General features: G+C 37.7%; 1 protein-coding gene across 1 annotated transcript; it reads left to right on the forward strand.

Annotated features, from left to right (window-relative positions):
• Nucleotides 1-1,249: 1,249 nt before the first annotated feature.
• Nucleotides 1,250-16,683, forward strand: LOC128530576 (transketolase-like). Its single transcript, XM_053504607.1, has 14 exons — nucleotides 1,250-1,479; nucleotides 2,918-3,035; nucleotides 3,995-4,108; nucleotides 4,403-4,500; nucleotides 5,585-5,776; nucleotides 6,289-6,407; nucleotides 7,414-7,607; nucleotides 7,804-7,968; nucleotides 9,418-9,574; nucleotides 10,807-10,937; nucleotides 11,733-11,816; nucleotides 12,318-12,411; nucleotides 14,001-14,123; nucleotides 15,770-16,683. The coding sequence occupies exons 1-14, from the start codon at nucleotides 1,373-1,375 to the stop codon at nucleotides 15,955-15,957; spliced, it is 1,884 nt and encodes a 627-aa protein (XP_053360582.1). The 5' UTR covers nucleotides 1,250-1,372; the 3' UTR covers nucleotides 15,958-16,683.
• Nucleotides 16,684-18,396: the final 1,713 nt, after the last annotated feature.

An 18,396-nucleotide genomic window follows, 5' to 3' on the forward strand; every position in this document is an offset into this window, starting at 1 on the left:
ACATTCTGGTATTTGTTGGAATCAAGTTCAGTGATTAATCATGATTTTTTGCAGCTGATTTAAATCTAAAATCTAAAGTAAAACACAACAATAAATTGGTTCTCTTTTTATGTTGCAAAATCTAGTCTTAGCCCACATAGTGTGACAATGTACACGCTGATGGGGCAACATGTCGCATGTTCACATTCTGCACTGAAACAAGATATGAAAATGAAATATAAAAAAATATGCATGAGACTGTGTTCTTTTATTTGGTATGTCATTTTGAAAAATATGATGTATTAATCCCAAGAAATATAAAAGAGTGTGAAAAGTGTGGTAATATGCCCTGGTCTTACCATTTTAGGTAGTTTGGATAATACTATGTTACTGCCCTCACTCACTCTAGTCACATGTAACCTTGCTGCAGTCTGTAAATGCATTTAAATATTATTATTATTTTTTTTAAGATTATCAATCTGTTCAACACTACTGTGATGGTTCTAGATATTATCCCTTCATATCCCTTCATTTCTCTACACATGGAGAGAACAGAGTGGCGGACCGTTGTGTGCTCCGGCCGTGCGTGTGAAGATGAGTGATTGCGTAAATCTTAATGCGTGAGAGTTGGCAGCTCTGGTAATCTTATTGTGACACCTGTGTCTCCTGTCCCACTATAAACTTCCTGGATCTTGCAATTAGCTGATGTAAAAATCAGAAGTGATAGACACATTTTTATGTTCTGTGCAGAACTTTTCACAAGGTTGAAGTGCTCAGATTAAATCCTCTACTACAAACACCTGTGTATTCTGCTCTCCACAACCAGAACTAATAGTAATTTACCATGCATTTGCTGTTTAATTTCCATCTTGTTGCAGTAAAATATGTACAGTAATCATCATTCAGTGCTTATCCTGATGCTAACAGGCTTCACAGCATCACTAGCTAACACCAACATTTTAAGCTAGCATGACTTGCTCTCCCATGCTTTTGTTGCTCATGTAGCAGAGGGAGTGTCAGACTTCAGGTCGGTTACACTGGCTTTATCAGAGTAAAGTCAGACTTTAAACTTTATGCATTATCTCATTTTTACATGTAGGAATGGAGCAGTGACTGTTTTGGTGAACACCTGCATCAATCAAATGAGATAAAAAAAAATTAAACGCAGCAGATTGTCAGACATTGCACTTATTATTTGCGTGTCGTGTAATACTGATATTCAATGCTGTTACACACGCACGAGCGTGTGCGCGCGCGCGCACACACACAGCAGCATATAAACGCATGCACACCCAGTGCAGCGCGTGTTACCTCTTGTTCTAGTTCGTTTTCTCTTCAACCCTTTTCACGCTTTTCGTCTCATACACAGTGTAGTCATACACAGGACGCCAGCATGGGGGATTATCACAAACCAGGCAAACAAACACTGCAAGAGCTGAGAAACATCGCGAACCGACTCCGGATCAATTCCATAAAGGCGACCACTGCGGCCGGGAGCGGGTAAGAGACCTGCAGCCTACTGTACAGTACATGCATGATTTATACACACTCTGTGGCTGATGCTCGAGCCTGGGAAGTGGAGCGCATGCACTTAAAAGTTTTAAATGTTATTTATATAACTCATAGTCTGGCACAACAAGATAATCATGCATAATGTTATGCATGATTGAAAGCACAAAATTATTTGCTGTTGATGTAGAAGGTTTGGACGCGCGCGCGTGCACTCTAACTGTAACTGTAAAAGACTGTACTGTACACTTGCCGCTCACTGCGCGTGCATCAGAAGCGCACGTGCCTGTCGAGGCTCATATACACACACACCTGGCCCGGCTCTAAACCGGTTTAAACTGGAACTCCATTAACAAACGCTGTCTTTTTTGTCATGTTTATTTCCCTTTCTTTCTATCTTGTAGCCTGTATAACTGTCTATCTACTGTTTTATTAGCCTTTATACTGAACCCATTTTAAACACCTTCCCTGGATATGGTAGGTAACTTAACACACAGGTGACAGGTTAAAGACTATAGGGTGTCTTCACTAATTGATGCCCTAAAAGGTTAACACACCAGAAGCCTTCATGACTGATTTCTCATACTAAAGTCAAACTAAGGACCTATTTAAGAGTTTTGAGTTTTATTAAGGCCCTAAAGGGTTATAGTCTGTGTTCCCAGTGAGTATAAACCTGTTAATGATTAGACCCACATGTCTATTAAGTTTTTTTTTTGTAACTACAATTATTGTTACTGAAAACAGAAAGCATTTACAGTACTAAAATTGCATCATCAAGAACAAGATGTACAGAATCAGACTGTGACCTTGCACAATAGTCAGCAGTAATAATATTTTCTTGGCCGCCTGGGAAAACCTGGGAATCACAGACATTTTGACAAAGCGGGTATCTGATTACAAACTCAATGTCTGAGACTTGTGTCTGGTTGCAATGGCACAGAACTTTGGAGCTAATTCATAAACTCACCTGATACACACTGTGTGAGAAAAGTAGGCTGAATATAAAACGTGTCATTTTTGTAAAAGTAAAGGAGTGCAAATGATCTTAATAGCATCACATTTGTTTTCAACAGCCTTTTATATATTCCAGCTTACTTACAGTACTGTGAAATTTGAATTTCATTTTAGTGACATATTTAAAATGGCAGGTTATTGTTTTTTAAGTCTAAAAGTCTTGCTTTAAGATGAGCTGTTCATACAGACTGACAAGACACAGCAGAGCGAGACAAAAATACTGAAAAAGCTCTGTAATTACTAACTAATAAGAAACCTGTCACCATATACTGTATGTATGCATGAATGTATGTTTGTTTGTATGTATGTATGTAGGTTGGCAAATAATGAATAAATAATAAAAAAAATAGTGTAAAATCGTGTTTAAGTCTTAATATTATCTAAGTGTAATCTTTGTATATTTAATGTTCTGCAGACACCCAACATCATGTTGCAGTGCAGCCGAGATCATGTCTGTGCTCTTCTTTCACACAATGAAATACAAACCTAGTGACCCGCGCAATCCCAACTACGACCGCTTTGTTCTGTCCAAGGTAACAGAGACAATTAACAGAAACAATTAACATTATATAGAGCATCAAATTCAATTCATACTGACTCAACATATAAAAAAAATGCTTCCATAATAAATGATCAAATAAATAAGCCACTTGCTTGGATAACCTAGTTTCCAGCATTATGAGCAGTCTGAGCAGTGTCAGATAACCTGATAGGATTGTGTCACATTGTGTACTTGAACGTTAACACTAGTCCAGACGTGACAAACCAGTTAAGGCAGCTTGCATATGTTTAAATTTTTTCCTTGTTCTTTTTTGATAAGGAGCCTTCATTTGGCCTCTATACACCACAACGTTGAATCCGAAATGAAACAATCAAGATTCGAGCAAAGTCAAGACCTTTAGTTTTTATTTCAAGGGGTTTGACTAGTGGCATTAACCATTCAGGAATCACAGCTATTGTCATACATTTTTTGCAACAAATCACCATAATTATAAACAAAGGATTGTTGAAAATCTTGACTGCCTGAAGTCTTGAAATCATGAACATGACTAAATGCTGACATTCCTCCCTCAAGATCCTTTGCCAGGCCATTACATGCTTATGCCATAACACTGCCTCTACCTTGTTTGACAGATTATATTGTATGCTTTGGCTTATGGGCAGTTCATTTATTTATTTAGTTCATTTTTATATCTGATACAAGTTACTTTTGGTTTCATCAGTCCAAAGAATCTGGCAAAGTTTTCTGTCAAAGTCCAATCTGGTCTTTCTGTTCTTGAATGTTACCAATGGTTTGCACTTTACTGTAAAGGGTATTTACAGTACCAGTCATAAATTTGGACACATGAATGTATAAAGGCATAAATGTTCAGGTGCAACTGGACAGGGAGCATATACTAAAGTTGAAAATAAATGTAGAAAAAAACATTTGGTAGCTTATACTACATCGTCTGAGCTTTGTGTGTTAACTTTGTTTGTGTATGTGTTCAAGGGTCATGCTGCTCCAGTGCTCTATGCTGCTTGGGCAGAAGCAGGGTACCTCAAAGAGAGCGAGTTGCTTAACCTCCGAAAGATTGACTCCATCCTGGAGGGCCATCCAGTTCCAGTAAGCAAATACCTATACTATTTTTTTCTGGCTAGTTTAATGTGATGGATGGTTTAAAGGAGCATTTATCCTCAAAATGTTATTGTTACTTATAGTTAAATACCTATGGAAAGCAATGAATAGAGCCATGCACTTACAAGCATAACTAAATCAATGCAAGTATTTTGTGTTGCAGATTTTTGATGCATTGGAACACATGGAATCTCACATTCATCATTACTGCACATATGATAATGTTAAAGCTTTTAAAAATATATATTTTATTTATTTATTTATTTATTTTAAAAAAAATAGAAACAGCAGTTTGTGGATGTCGCCACTGGCTCTCTTGGGCAAGGACTTGGTGCTGCTTGTGGGATGGCCTACACTGGAAAATACTTTGACAAAGCGAGGTACAGTACAATACAATATACATGAAGTTCCTTACAGGGACAGCATTAACCATACATTCAAGGAACTTCAGCGAAGCAAATTTTATTTTTTTTTCTTAGTCTTGATTCAAGCTCATTGTTCTATGTGTTTTTTACATTTACTTCCTTGTATCATATCACCCCATCCTCACTGTATATTTGCATTCTGTCATCTCTTATGAGAAATCCCGCCCCACTACTGCATTCTTTTTCTTTTTGCCTGACACTCTCACTTTCCTCCTTCTTCATTACTGTTAATCAGTTTTCTGGTCTTCTTTCTTTTTTTCTTTCTTTCTTTACTTTTCTCATAAACCATGGCCTGCCCCAATGTTCATTCACAACTATTTTTTTTTGCACCACATATTGTAATTGTCTCTATTGATGTTGAATGTAATCGCCAAGATTATGATTGATTTTCTGCCATTAGTTTATCATCTTTGGGATTGTCCAGTTTGTGCAGTCTATTCCAAAATCACTTACTTGGTTTACAACTGCAAAATCAAATCAGTATGATTGTGTTTAGCTTTTGGGTGTATACTGTCCTGCCAGGTGTGTTTGTATTGGAGTGGCAGAGGCAGCCTGTTCTTTTCATGATGTGTGTGGAATGCGTGTGATAATACTCATTGTGCAGTCTAATCACACTACATTAATACAAACTGGGTTATTTAACTGGAAAGATGTCAGAACAAATTAGCGTCTAACAGGAGTGTGTATGTTTGTGTGCATGAGAGAAAGAGAGAGAGAGAATCCAATTGTGGTGCAAAACATAAAATTTTATTAACCATTCTATGACCAACTATGTGAATAAAAAAAAAAAAACTTTTTTCTTTATCTCCTTTTTAACTTCATTTTATCTTTTTCTTTATATATTTCTAAGCATAGTATCTAAAGTGAACTGGTTTCATGACTTTAATGAATAAATTTTGCTTAGTATTTTCATAACTTAAAAACTAACAATTTAGTACACTGAAGTTTTAAAATGAACATGGTAATTTGTTGCCTCGTGAGACTTTAAAATATACATTCCCAGCAATTTGCAATGAATTCGGTTTATTTCTCGTTGTAGTTACCGTGTGTTCTGCCTGCTGGGAGATGGAGAACTTTCTGAAGGCTCAGTGTGGGAGGCTATGTCCTTTGCTTCCTTCTATGAGTTGAACAACTTGGTGGCCATCCTGGACATCAACCGTCTTGGCCAGAGTGACCCAGCACCCCTGCAGCACCAGGTGGAGAAGTACAAGAAACGCTGCGAGGCCTTTGGGTGAGTGTGTACAATGATGGTGCCATGTGATAGGTCGGTGCCCCATACAGCATGTATTTCAACCTGATTTCCAGTGTCTCTGGGAAACGCTTCAGGTCCACCATGAATGAAGACTTTATACAGGTGGCTGATAATGATAATGTAATGAAAACAGCAGAATGAACATCACATTCCTTAAACTCATATGACAACCTGGCAGGTGCAGGCTTGCATTCTGTACTCTCATAAATGCACCCACTTCCTTTTAGTCAATGACTTATTTGTTTAACTGACATTTGAAGTATCTACCAAATAATGTAGTTTAGGACTGGTAACTGGTTAGTTAACTGAGAATTAGCTGTTGTGCGTGTGTGTGTTTTAAATAATTGGTTAGGTTTATTGCTCCATCATTTGTTTCATAGTTCTCAAAATTTTGTTGCCATGAAACAACATGAAACAACACTAAGAATCATAGCTCAAGATATCTGTCCCCCACCTTATTTTTGTGTGTGTTTGTTTGTGTATGTGTGTAGATGGCATGCTGTCATTGTGGATGGCCACAGTGTGGAGGAGCTGTGTAAGGCTCTATGTCAACCACATGACCAGCCCATTGCCATTGTTGCACAAACCTATAAGGGCAAAGGCATTTCAGGTACAACACACAAAACCCTACTAAAAGACATCGCTTTTGCATTGGCAAGAAACTTACAGGCATAAAGTTGGTAAACAGTGCTGCCTCTAAAGTAGTGTTTAAGATCTCGGCCCATGTTGGCTAAGCATCTCATAGTAAGAAATCGTTCCTAAATGGCCAAAAATTCCGCAATTTTAGTCCTACTTTGAGGAGTGGGAGTAAGAACTATTTTTCAACATTTTTAAAGTAAGAAATCAGTCCTATCTTTACCAAAATGTAAGAGAGCTCCGAAAGTAGGAGTAGCAAGGTAATGGCGTTCAGGCAGAGACGCACGCGGATGAGAGATGTTTTAGTAAAATTGAGTGACACACAGCCTCATAAAGGATACCTTTGTTATCAATGAAAAACCAGCTGTATTCATGGAGCTGTGGCCATTATCCATGGCACAAATTAAAATAATCATATTTATACCTATATATACATTTTATGTGTTTATATTAAATTATTTGCATACACTACGTTTTTTTTTTTTAATTGTCTGATTAGGATAACGTCATGCAGTCGATTCACACAACTATAAGTTTTGTCTATAGGCATAAAGCGTTCACACATCTGCCGCTGATTTCACTATTTTGCTTTTCTGAGTGCAATTCCTAGGAGTGATTCTAAGACTTTTAGTTAATACTGGCCCTGGTCTCACTTAAACCTGCTCGGCTCTGTTATATTTGTATAGCATTTTTTGCAATAGGGAATCATGCATGATGTAGCACCCTATTGAGAAAACTATTGCGTGAGCTCTGTTTATCATAGGAGGAAAAACCATGAGAGGAACTCATAAAAAAGGAAACCCACTGTGTTCTTGGTGACACAAAATATAGGGATTTGGATCTAGTATATGAAACAGTATTAAGTTTTATAGAGAAGTATGGCAAATAGTACTAGCCCATTAACCCGTTTATCACATTTACATTTGCATTCTTATTACTTTGTGAGCAAAACTTTAGAAGTGTGTTTGTGTGTATTATAGCCACAGAGGATAAGATGGGTTGGCATGGTAAACCCCTGCCTAAGGACATGGCAGAGAGTGTAATAAAAGATCTACAAAGTCAGATTACAAAGAGCAGCAAGCTGTCTCCTCTTACACCAATCGAAGATGCACCTAACGTCAGCCTGAAAAACATCCACATGCCCAGCGAACCCAGCTACAAACTCGGAGAAAAGGTACGTCAGTGAAACTGGAACAAGCCAAATCCCGTTATTTAGGTGGAGGTAACTTTGCAGGAAGGGCCTTTTTAAAAAAAAATGTATAGTCAAACCTCATAAATTATTCTTTTGACACAAATCGATCTAATTTAATGTGTATACCAGAAGACTCAGAAATTTCACACCATATCACTGTCGCTTAACTGTTTTTCAGATCGCTACGAGAAAGGCCTACGGTCTGGCTCTTTCAAAACTTGGCCGTTCCAATGAACGTGTAGTTGTCATGGACGCAGACACAAAGAATTCCACCTTTTCTGGGATTTTCAAAAATGAATTTCCAAACCGCTATGTGGAGTGCTACATCGCTGAGCAGAATATGGTACATAAATCCAGAACCTTTGTTTTAAATGATCAGAATTATTATACACCAGTCAAAAGTTTGGACACACCATTTAAGTTCATGGTCCTTCCTGATTTTTATTTCTTTCTACATTGTAAAACTGAAGGCATTCAAATCATGCAAAAATGGTCTTCGAACAGTTGATATTGAGATGTGTCTGATACTTATGGTCTGTAAAGCCTGTATAACGGCTCTAATCTGAGGTGATTTTGAGATTTGTTAGTGATTTTTGAGGCTGGTAACTCCTTCAGGAAAATGAACTTCTCCTCTGCAGCAAGGTAAGTTCTTGTCTAGCATTCCTGGGAAGGTCTTTATTAGAGCCAGTTTCATCACGGTGCTTAAGGGGTTTTGCAAATGCACCTGACATTACTGTTCTTGCGGGAACTATTCCAGAACAGCCGACCTTTATGTTTTAAAAACAGCAGTTGTTGTTGTAGTTGTTGTTACTTTATAACTTAACATTATATGTTTTTTTTATAGTTTTAAAATCTCCAGTATTGTTCTAAAATGAAGAAAATAGATCATTAAACAAAGGACATTTAATTAAATTAGATGGTGTTTTAACACTTTGGTACTGTATATGATCATACTCACCTAATTTATCACAATAATTTTATAGAAAGTAGAGATGTTTCTGTCGTAATATAAGTAAAAGACAACATTTCTAGGTCAACTAAGAAAAAATTTAATTGAAAAGATTGATTGATTGATTGATTGATCTCTGACTATCAACTAAGTAGATGTTTAGTAAAAGTTCACTGAAATTCAATGAAATTTAAGAAGCTTATTACTCTATATCTAGTCAATGATAATTTCACAAAATATTCCAAAAGAAGCGTTCTTACCAAGTAACTCACATTTAATTACCAAGTAAGCACATTTAATATGTTTCTTGAGCATGTAAGGTGGGTCAGAGCCGATTATCATGACCATCATATCAATGTCTTATATATATATATTTTAGCAAAATCTAAGACGTATTAAACAGTACCTACATAAAGGCAGTGCAGAGTGATTTTTTTTTTATTATAAGAGTGAAAAGTGGAAGTGTGGTCATACTGAGGTTAAACATTACATTGTCTTTAGAATGTTCAGTATTACATTGCATCTGACCTTCATTGCTTTATTTACTCCAGGCTGTAAGAGAAAAAAAAACAGGTCGCTACTGTGAAGTCATAGAAGAGGGAAGTTTCATAAAAGGAAGTAGCAATATTTCTCAGTTATTACCATACAGCCTCTCTTAACCACTGAAGAGATTTCTCAAGGCCACAGTAATGAAAAGCTTACTGCATTAGATTCGAAAGTTTATTGTACTAACTGAAGCACAGTTCCTGATAAGTACCTACAGTATAAGAGGTGCAGAGACATGGAGGTATGGCCGTGTGCTTGTATAAAATAAAGTAATGAATGATGTTGTGTGTTTTTTAGGTGAGTGTAGCAGTGGGCTGTGCTGCTCGGGACCGCAATGTTGTTTTTGCCTCCACATTCGCCACGTTCTTCACCCGAGCCTATGACCAGCTGCGCATGGCCGCCATCTCGGAGAGCAACATCAACCTCTGTGGCTCACACTGTGGCGTTTCCATTGGTTAGTGTTTACCGGATCCTGACCTCTGACCCATTGACTGGTTCTTTTTTACCTACCTAACTAAGTAATAAATTTTTTGTGTGCATGGTTATTGGAAAATAATCAATGAATGTGGGATGTGATGCAGACCTACGGCAAAGTGAAGTTACTATGTATTACCCATGAATGCATGTCACAAATGTTTTGTTCTTATACTGTGGTAATTGGCCAATAATTATGTGTTTTATTAAATAAAGAATGACACATAGCTACATTTTATATTATAGAACATCCATGAAACAAGTTAAGGTCTGTTATCACTTACATAATAAGACTAAAACACCATTTTAATCAGTTAAACCAAAAGATGCAACTTAATGTTGTGAAAACTCTACCTTGAAGGAAATCCTATTGAACTTTAGGGATGTTATGTCGCCTTGGGGTGTGGCTCAGTGGGGCATACAAGGGTGTTTTGTGGTGTCTGACACCAGGACGTTGGTAGCAGATATTTTGGTTAATGTGTGCTGTCAGGCTTTTTGCCTACTGTGCATTAATATAAATCTGGGATTAGACTTATAGCACTACTGTGAGAGGTGTTGTTATAAAAAAACTAATCAGACCAATCTGACCAATGATAACTCAGCCATGCTTTGGTTTAATGTGCTAAAATGCGTAGATTTTATATCTGTTTTTATATGAGATGCATGTTTCCTACCAGAACACTTTAATAATAATAACAATAATAATTAATAACAGTGTAAGTAAATCCCATAAACTCTCAATGCACGTCTTCAAGCCTGACCCTTAATGAGCAGCATTCATGGCCGTTTTGCAGAACCCAGGGTTTCGGTTGCATGCTCCTTTTCTGTTAGTAAATTTTGTATAATGTTACCATTATACTGGAACTAGGCAGTACATACTGTCTTTTGTGTCAGTTCTTCTTTTTTGTTCACTTCTGTCTGGTTAGTTTTCTCACATCTTGCTATATTTATTTCACCCTGCCTGCATTCCACTATGGCATCAGTATCGTTGTGCTGAGAAAAATGTATCTTGTGCTAATACAGTCAAATATCTCCTTCAGCATCATCACTAAATGATCCTAGCAGTTCACAATCTCTGCCCATTTATCACACCACCCGCCACATTGCAGACTAAAATGACTACTATTTTACTGAAACTATAGAAATCTAGTACTATCTGGGTTTTCTGTGTTGACGTTTTGTTTTAATTCTTTGCGTGTGGTGATGTTTTAGGAGAGGATGGAGCCTCTCAGATGGCACTGGAAGACTTGGCGATGTTCAGGGCTATTCCCACTGCCACTGTGTTCTACCCGAGTGATGCTGTGTCCACTGAGAAGGCAGTGGAGCTGGCTGCTAACACAAAGGTTCTCAAAATTCTCTCAGAAGCCAGAATATAATATACATATTTTACACAGGGCCTGAAATTCACACCTGCTGTTAATCTCCTAAATGTAATTGACTATACTATTAAAAAAACATGAATAGTGGGTTGAGGCAGCACGGTGGTATAGTGGTTAGCACTGTTGCCTTGCACCTCCAGGGTCCAGGTTCAATTCCAATCTCTGTGTGCATGGAGTTTGTTCTCCCAGTGCTTGGTGGGTTTCCTCTAAGTACTCTGGTTTCCTCCTATAGTCCAAACACTTGCATGCTAGGCTAACTGGCGTTCCCAAAGTATCTATAGTGTGTGAATAAGTGTATGTGTGTGCCCTGTAATGGATTGGCACCCTGTCCAGGGTGTACCGCGCCTCGTGCCCCTAAGTCTTCTGGGATAGGCCCCCCGCAACTCTGAATACAGGATAAAGTGGTATAGATGATGAGTAAGTAAGTGAGAATAGTGTGTTTCTGTGCACACATTGTTTGCTCAGCTTGATTCCTTTTGTCATTATTTATTATTTATTATCTACTTGCAGATGCTCAGTTAGGCCAAATGTAACAATAATCCTGGTACGAATTAGTGCCAGGAAAAAAAAAAGGCAAAACAAATAAGGCAAATTAGGCAAATTGTGATGCTTGCTTCTAAACTTAGAAAAGAGTTATTCATAGTGGCTGGTGAATTTCAATCCAAGTTTCAAGCCCTGGTTTCACTGTATACACTTTACCCAGAGTAGTTAAAGAGGTTGTGCTTATGTGAATCCGTATGCTTACTTTTCTTTTCATAGGGGATTTGCTTCATCCGGACCAGTCGCCCCGAAAACCCTGTAATCTACAACAGCAATGAAAAGTTCTGTGTAGGCCAAGCGAAGGTGTGTCGCTAAAAAAACTACAGTTTGATGGCTGTAACAGAAAGAAAATGTCCACTCTTATACCTTTTTCTGTTATTTCATGTCTGGCACATGAGAAAGATTCATCTTATATTAGTTTAACATTGTGTCTAATAAAAGGTTTTTCTACATTAACCATTGTGAAATGTAGACACCATCTGTATCTGTATTCAGATTTAAACCTGAAGCAGATACTTTTAAAATATGAATTCTACAACTTTGCTGCTGGAAACACTGGAACTTACTGTCTATAAGAGTTCTCCAATGTCAATCTCAGTTCCTTAATCTCAACTAGAGTTATGTGCTAAAAATCTTATGAGAGAACTCACCTCTTCTTTCTGTTTAGAATTTAATATATAAAGTATTCACATCTTGTTATACCATATCCTACATTTACAGACAGAATACAGCATATTGGACATGAATAGATTAAAAAATTGTTTTGAATAAGATTTAGAAGTTTTATGTGATGTTTACATGCAGGTTGTACACAAGACCAAGAATGATGATGTCACTGTGATTGGAGCAGCTGTAACCCTGCATGAGGCTCTTGATGCAGCTGAACAGTTGAAGAAAGGTAGAGAATGGAGAAAGGAGCCAAATACTGTGCATACTGCACCTGTAAATATTTAGATGCATGACAAAGATCTTCTTACCATGAGACAAATTTGTACTCTTAATTAAATCAAGAAGAATTACAGCAGTACATGTACCTTTGCCATGTGTCCTCATAACAATAATGAAATCCATACATTCTGGATTAATGGAATAATTAATTTTTGCCTTACTGGCACAACACAGTGGCTTAGTGGTTTGTACTGTCGCCTTGCACCTTCAGGGGTGGGGTTCAATTTCTGCCTTGGGTCTGTGTATGGGGTTTACATGTGCTTAGATTTTCTCCAGGGAATTTGGTTTCTTTTCCCGTTTAAAGACATTAAGATTCTATATATATACTTAGCAAAAAAAGGAAACGTCCTCTGACTTTCAACTGTTTTTACTTTCAGTAAACTTAATGTGTAAATATTTGTATGAACACTAAAAGAGTCAACACCATTAGACATAAACTAAAAAAGTTTCACAATGTGTCCCTGAATGAAGGGAGGGTGAAAATCAAAAGTACCAGTCAGTATCTGTTGTGGCCACCAGCTGCTTGAAGTACTGCAGTGCATCTCCTCCTCATGGACTGCCTATTGCGGACAGTCTGAGCACTGATGGAGGGATTGTGTGTTCCTGGTGTGACTCGGGCAGTTGTTGTGGCCATCCTGTACCTGTCACGCAGGTGTGATATTCGGATGTACCGATCCTGTGCAGGTGTTGTTACACGTGGTCTTCCACTGCGAAGATGATCAGCTGTCCTTCCTGTCTCCCTGTAGCGCCATCTTAGGCGTCTCACAGTGACAATTTATTGCCCTAGCCACATCAGCAGTCCTCATGCCTCCCTGCAGCATGCCTAATGCACGTTCACGCAGATGAGTAGGGACCCTGGGCATCTTTCTTTGGGTGTTTTTCACAGTCGGTAGACAAGTCTCTTTAGTGTCCTGCGTTTTTAGAACTGTGACCTTAAATACCTACTTTCTGTGAGCTGTTAAGGTCTTAACGACCATTCCACAGGTGCATGTTAATTAATTGATTATGGTTAATTGAACATGCATGGAAAACATTGTTTAGACCCTTTACAACATTATTGTTCAAATACACAGTCCTGAAAAAGGGACGTTTCTTTTTTTGCTGAGTATATATATATATATATATATATAGAGAGAGAGAGAGAGAGAGAGAGGTTCAGTGGTTAACACTGCTACCTGACTTTGTAGCAGTGTCTTGAGGCTACATCAGTGCACCTGAAGAAGCCATTTGGAATCTCATTGACAATATGAAAATGTATACGCTTGGGGTTAAATTTGAGTTGATATAAACCTTACCCTCTTATACTCTCCTGTGGCACTAATAATGGTATTTAATATCACAATGTTATTCTTTAAAACATAGAAGCTTTCCCAGGAAGCTACACTTTACCTAGTGTTCCTGGGATATACAGTGTTATCCTAACTCAAAAGCTACCCTCCTAAAGCTAACTCAAGGTCTGTGATGTATTAGTGACTTTTTGCTTGACACTAACACTAATTAGTGATATGATTGCTAAGCATATTATTTTTATCTTTTCAGAGGGTATTAACATCCGAGTGATTGACTTATTCACTATTAAACCCTTGGATGCAAAGACAATTATTGAAAATGCCCGGGCAACAAAGGGTCGCATCATCACTGTAGAGGACCACTACTATGAAGGTAAGTGTAAAACACTAACAGAGATACTCCAAAAGCTTTATGCATATGCAGTTAAAGTCACAGTAGTGGAGTAGGGAGGAGAGTAAGAGAAGTCAAGGAAATCCTGTAGAATTACACTGACGAAACTGCCTCGTAAATCATTTGTAAATGTATTTTTTAAAATTGAAAATAAGTGTAGTCTTTGAAATGATTGCTCTTCGACAGTTTAGGGAAAAAACACAGTAATTTAATACCCAGTTGTACACATATTTTTGGACATATAGTACAGTATAAGTAAGAAAGTATGTACAAAAAATGAAGCCGAGGAAGAGACCGTAAAAATTTAGTCACTGTTAGAAGTGTCTCATTGTTACACCAGTCAGGCTTTAAGTGTATACATAAAGTAGAAAAAAAATTCAATGAACAAGTATTTTGTTCCTAAGTGATGCTATAGCTTGTTAGCCTGTGTGTGTTTCATTCACCTTATTCACAGGAGTGGGTAATAGCGAGTTACATTTACTTGAATATCCTTTTGAAAAACGAAAAGTACTTCTATGAGTAGTTTTACTGCATCATACGTTTTACTTTTATTTGAGTAGATTTGTGAAGAAATGCTACTCTTACTCCGCTACATTTGGCTACACTCGACTCGTTACTTTTCTAACCATTTATTTTACACATGCAGCTGGTGGATCTACCGCATGACTGGTATCAGCCTAAACAATGATCACATGAGTCCATTTTATCAAACAGTAATGATTGTAACCTGAGGAAACAAGTTTATTAGTAGTAAGTGTGCGGCTGTTTCATTACATGTTGCAATGTTAGCATATATAATTATTATAATTTTATTCGTGTGTATATATATATATATATATAGTATAGTATAGTAACATAATTATAATTAAAATATATATATATATTTTGGATGACTACTTTTTACTTCCACTTGAGTAATTATTTTGAAGTAAAGCTACTCTTACTTAAGTAAACTTTTTGACTACTCTAACCACCTCTGTAGTAACTAGTAACAGCGTCCCACAAGCTGACTGTGCAAAAGCAGTAAGGCATTGATTATCTAATTCAAGAGTCCAATCCATTCGTGAAGTTCTTGGTGACAAAGTACAGGACATAATATTGAAATAATAATGGGTTAAAAATAAAATGCCCCTCGAACCCTATCATACTAAGGGCAAAAAAAGTAAATGGTTAACATTTCTATTAGTCTAATGATATATTAATTATATTTACACAAAAGAGAGCTGAAAAATGAATAATGCTCAGGGAGCAGGTTTTATTTATTAGTTTGATATAGGCCCATCCATCCATCTAGGGACCTCTGTAGTCCAACTAGGGACCGTGGAGCAGTGACCATAGGGACCGCCGGTCGAATGTAGACCATTCTTTCATAAATTATACAAAAATTTAAATACGATATTTTTTTTATGTTTTATATACATTTTAATTTTATTTGATTTTTATCATATAAACTTCATACTTTCATTTGTTGGTGGTATCTTTGTCAGATTAAAAAAAGGCATATCATAACAGATATTTAAATGATGAAGTGTGTTCAAGCTTCTCTTGTCGTTTTCCCCGGTTCTGGTTCTAGAGGACATGTTTAATTGTTTAAGATCAGGTGTTGATTACGTTGTGTGCTTGCGCAGGTGGTCTGGGAGAGGCTGTGTGTTCAGCAGTGGTGAACGAATATGACTTCACCGTGCAGCGCCTCGCCGTGTCTCACGTGCCACGCAGCGGGAAACCCAGAGAGCTACTCAAACTGTTCAATATCGACTGTGACGCCATCGTTCAGGCTGTGAAAAAGATCATCAACGATACCGCTAGCAAAAAGTAACCAAGAGAAGTCATGGTTATGCAAACAAATTGGTGAGAGGAGAGAAAGAAAAAGATGTTTAGCAGCTGAAATTGTATTAGCATTATAACTTGTTTTTTTTTTTTTTCATTTTTTAAATGTGACATAAAGCTTACCAAAGATCACATTAAATTTTTTTATTTAGTTGGATTCAATCTGATGCTTTTGTAACTAACCATAAATAAGAATTCTGCACTTTTAGGGATTTGGTTGACATTTCAAACAGCTGGCCACAATTACTTTTCACTGTTTCAAATAAAACTTTTAAATAACCCCTAAAGGTGTATATCCAACTCCATATTGGACTCCATAGGCATTGTGGTTGACGATGCAATGTGCAAGTCTGCAATAAAAGAGAATATACACGAAAGTGCAGGTAGCCAGTCAGTCAAAAAGAGTGTAACACTATTCAGCAGCGCATTTGTGTACGAGATTTTACAATTGTTTACTGTCAGTGGGCAGTTTCTAAGTTCTAAGTCTGAATTTACTTTTTTGGCTGAATTTATAAGACATCAGCATTCATGAAGCAATCAACACATGTCGAGAAGCATGCAACATGAACTTAGACATTTTTCCAAAAGCTATTGGAAGCTAAAGTTAAGTAGTTAAAAAGAAAAAAAAAAATCATTTCATTTGGTAAACTGTTACTTTTGAACTGTATTGATAAAGATGCTTCTTTGATGCATAAATAAAATCCACTGGTTTGCAGACACAGGGTTTACTGCAGCTTCAACAACTCTAACATTTGAATAAAATTTTTCCTTCTTAATTTTTTATTTTTTTTTGCTAGGCTGCACTAGGCCCCAGGTCAAATAAACACCTGCTTCTGATCTGTTTTGTGGTGTGGTATGCTTTACTCCGATCAGCAATAACATTAAAACCACCTGCCCCATATTGTGAAGGGCCCCCTAGTGCCACCAAAACATCCCTGACTCATCAAGACCTGTGAAGGTGTGCTGTTGTATCTGCCACTGAGACATTATCAGGAAACAATCCCGTAATGCCGAAGGTTTTGACACGGGGCCTCCACACTGAGCCTGAGAAGTCAATAAACCATTCCTAAACAGTTTTTGCGGTGCAGCAGGGTGCGTTATATCGCTGAAGGAAACCACTGCCATTACTATTTACTACTGTCATTAAATGGTGTACTTGGTCTGCAACAGTGTTTAGGTAACTGGTTTGTGTCAAAGTCATTTTCACATGAATGCCAGGACATACGTAAGGTTTCCCAGCAGTAGCCTCTGAAAGCTCTCTTCCCATCTCATCTCATTTCCAGGTTGGCAACACACACACATACACACTGAGTAGAACCTTCTTCCACTGCTCTCTGGTCTAGTTATGATTGCTCACATGCCCACTTTTGTAAAGTACCAACCACTGTACCTCTGTTTTAGAGATGTTCTGACCCAGTCGTCTCGCTATCATGATTAGGCCCTCAGTCACTCGGATCCTTACTTTTGTTGCCCAGTTTATTCCACCACATGACAACTGACATTGCAGTGAGGCAGTCCGTCTTACACACTTTACCTGTTAAGTGTTTTGGGCTGATCAGTGTATTTTTGATTGATTGATTGATTTATGAACCATGTGCCATTACATTTCCTGATTCATAAGATGCCAGAATACTGAAGGGTTTGATAAAAATAAAAATCATACACTACATCCTTAACACTTAGTGTATCCCGATCCAGTGTTTTTTTTTATGGGGACTGTTACACAGTGCTCCCTTTCACCATCTCACTGAAGACTTCATGCAGCACCGACTGAATGGGTTGATGGTGTTCATCATCCAGAGGATTGCAGAATCTCAGAAGGTGTCCTGGCAGGTCGTGGTGGTTATGACTTGTATGTAGTTACAAATCATTGCTTAAAGCCAAAATGTGATAAAGGCACATTGGTTGATTAATGCTTATCTCATTACCAAGATTTTAACCTAACAAGAACAGTGATAAGAACAGTGCTTTTGCTGAGTCATGCTGTCACGCACATTAGAAATTGATGTAATTGGCCAACCCGCTTGCTATAACTTTACCTGTTGCTCTCATTTGGCTTGTTTCCTCACTCCTGCTAAAGTAAACTAAGACATGCCTTTATTTTGGAACATGACCTCAATGCTGGTAAAAGGCTTTTAATCAGATTGGCGAAGGGATTCGTGTTCAGAGCCAAAGTAACCGCATCAGGGGTGACTGAGCACACTTTGAGAACCTCAAGTTGGGAGCCAACAAGCCAAATAAGGCCATGTGCACACAACACACACACACACACACACACTCCAGTTTCCACACCGTTCCTCATTCACTATTCACGGGACAGCTAATTTTCCTGTCTTGACTAGTTTGCATTATGTACACAGTTAAGTTTTACTCTCAGTGTTTTGTAGATTGTGTGTGTGTGTGTTTATTACCCAGCTGTCTAGCTGTG

Source organism: Clarias gariepinus, chromosome 9 (genome assembly GCF_024256425.1).
Source record: "Clarias gariepinus isolate MV-2021 ecotype Netherlands chromosome 9, CGAR_prim_01v2, whole genome shotgun sequence".
Lineage (NCBI taxonomy): Eukaryota > Metazoa > Chordata > Actinopteri > Siluriformes > Clariidae > Clarias > Clarias gariepinus.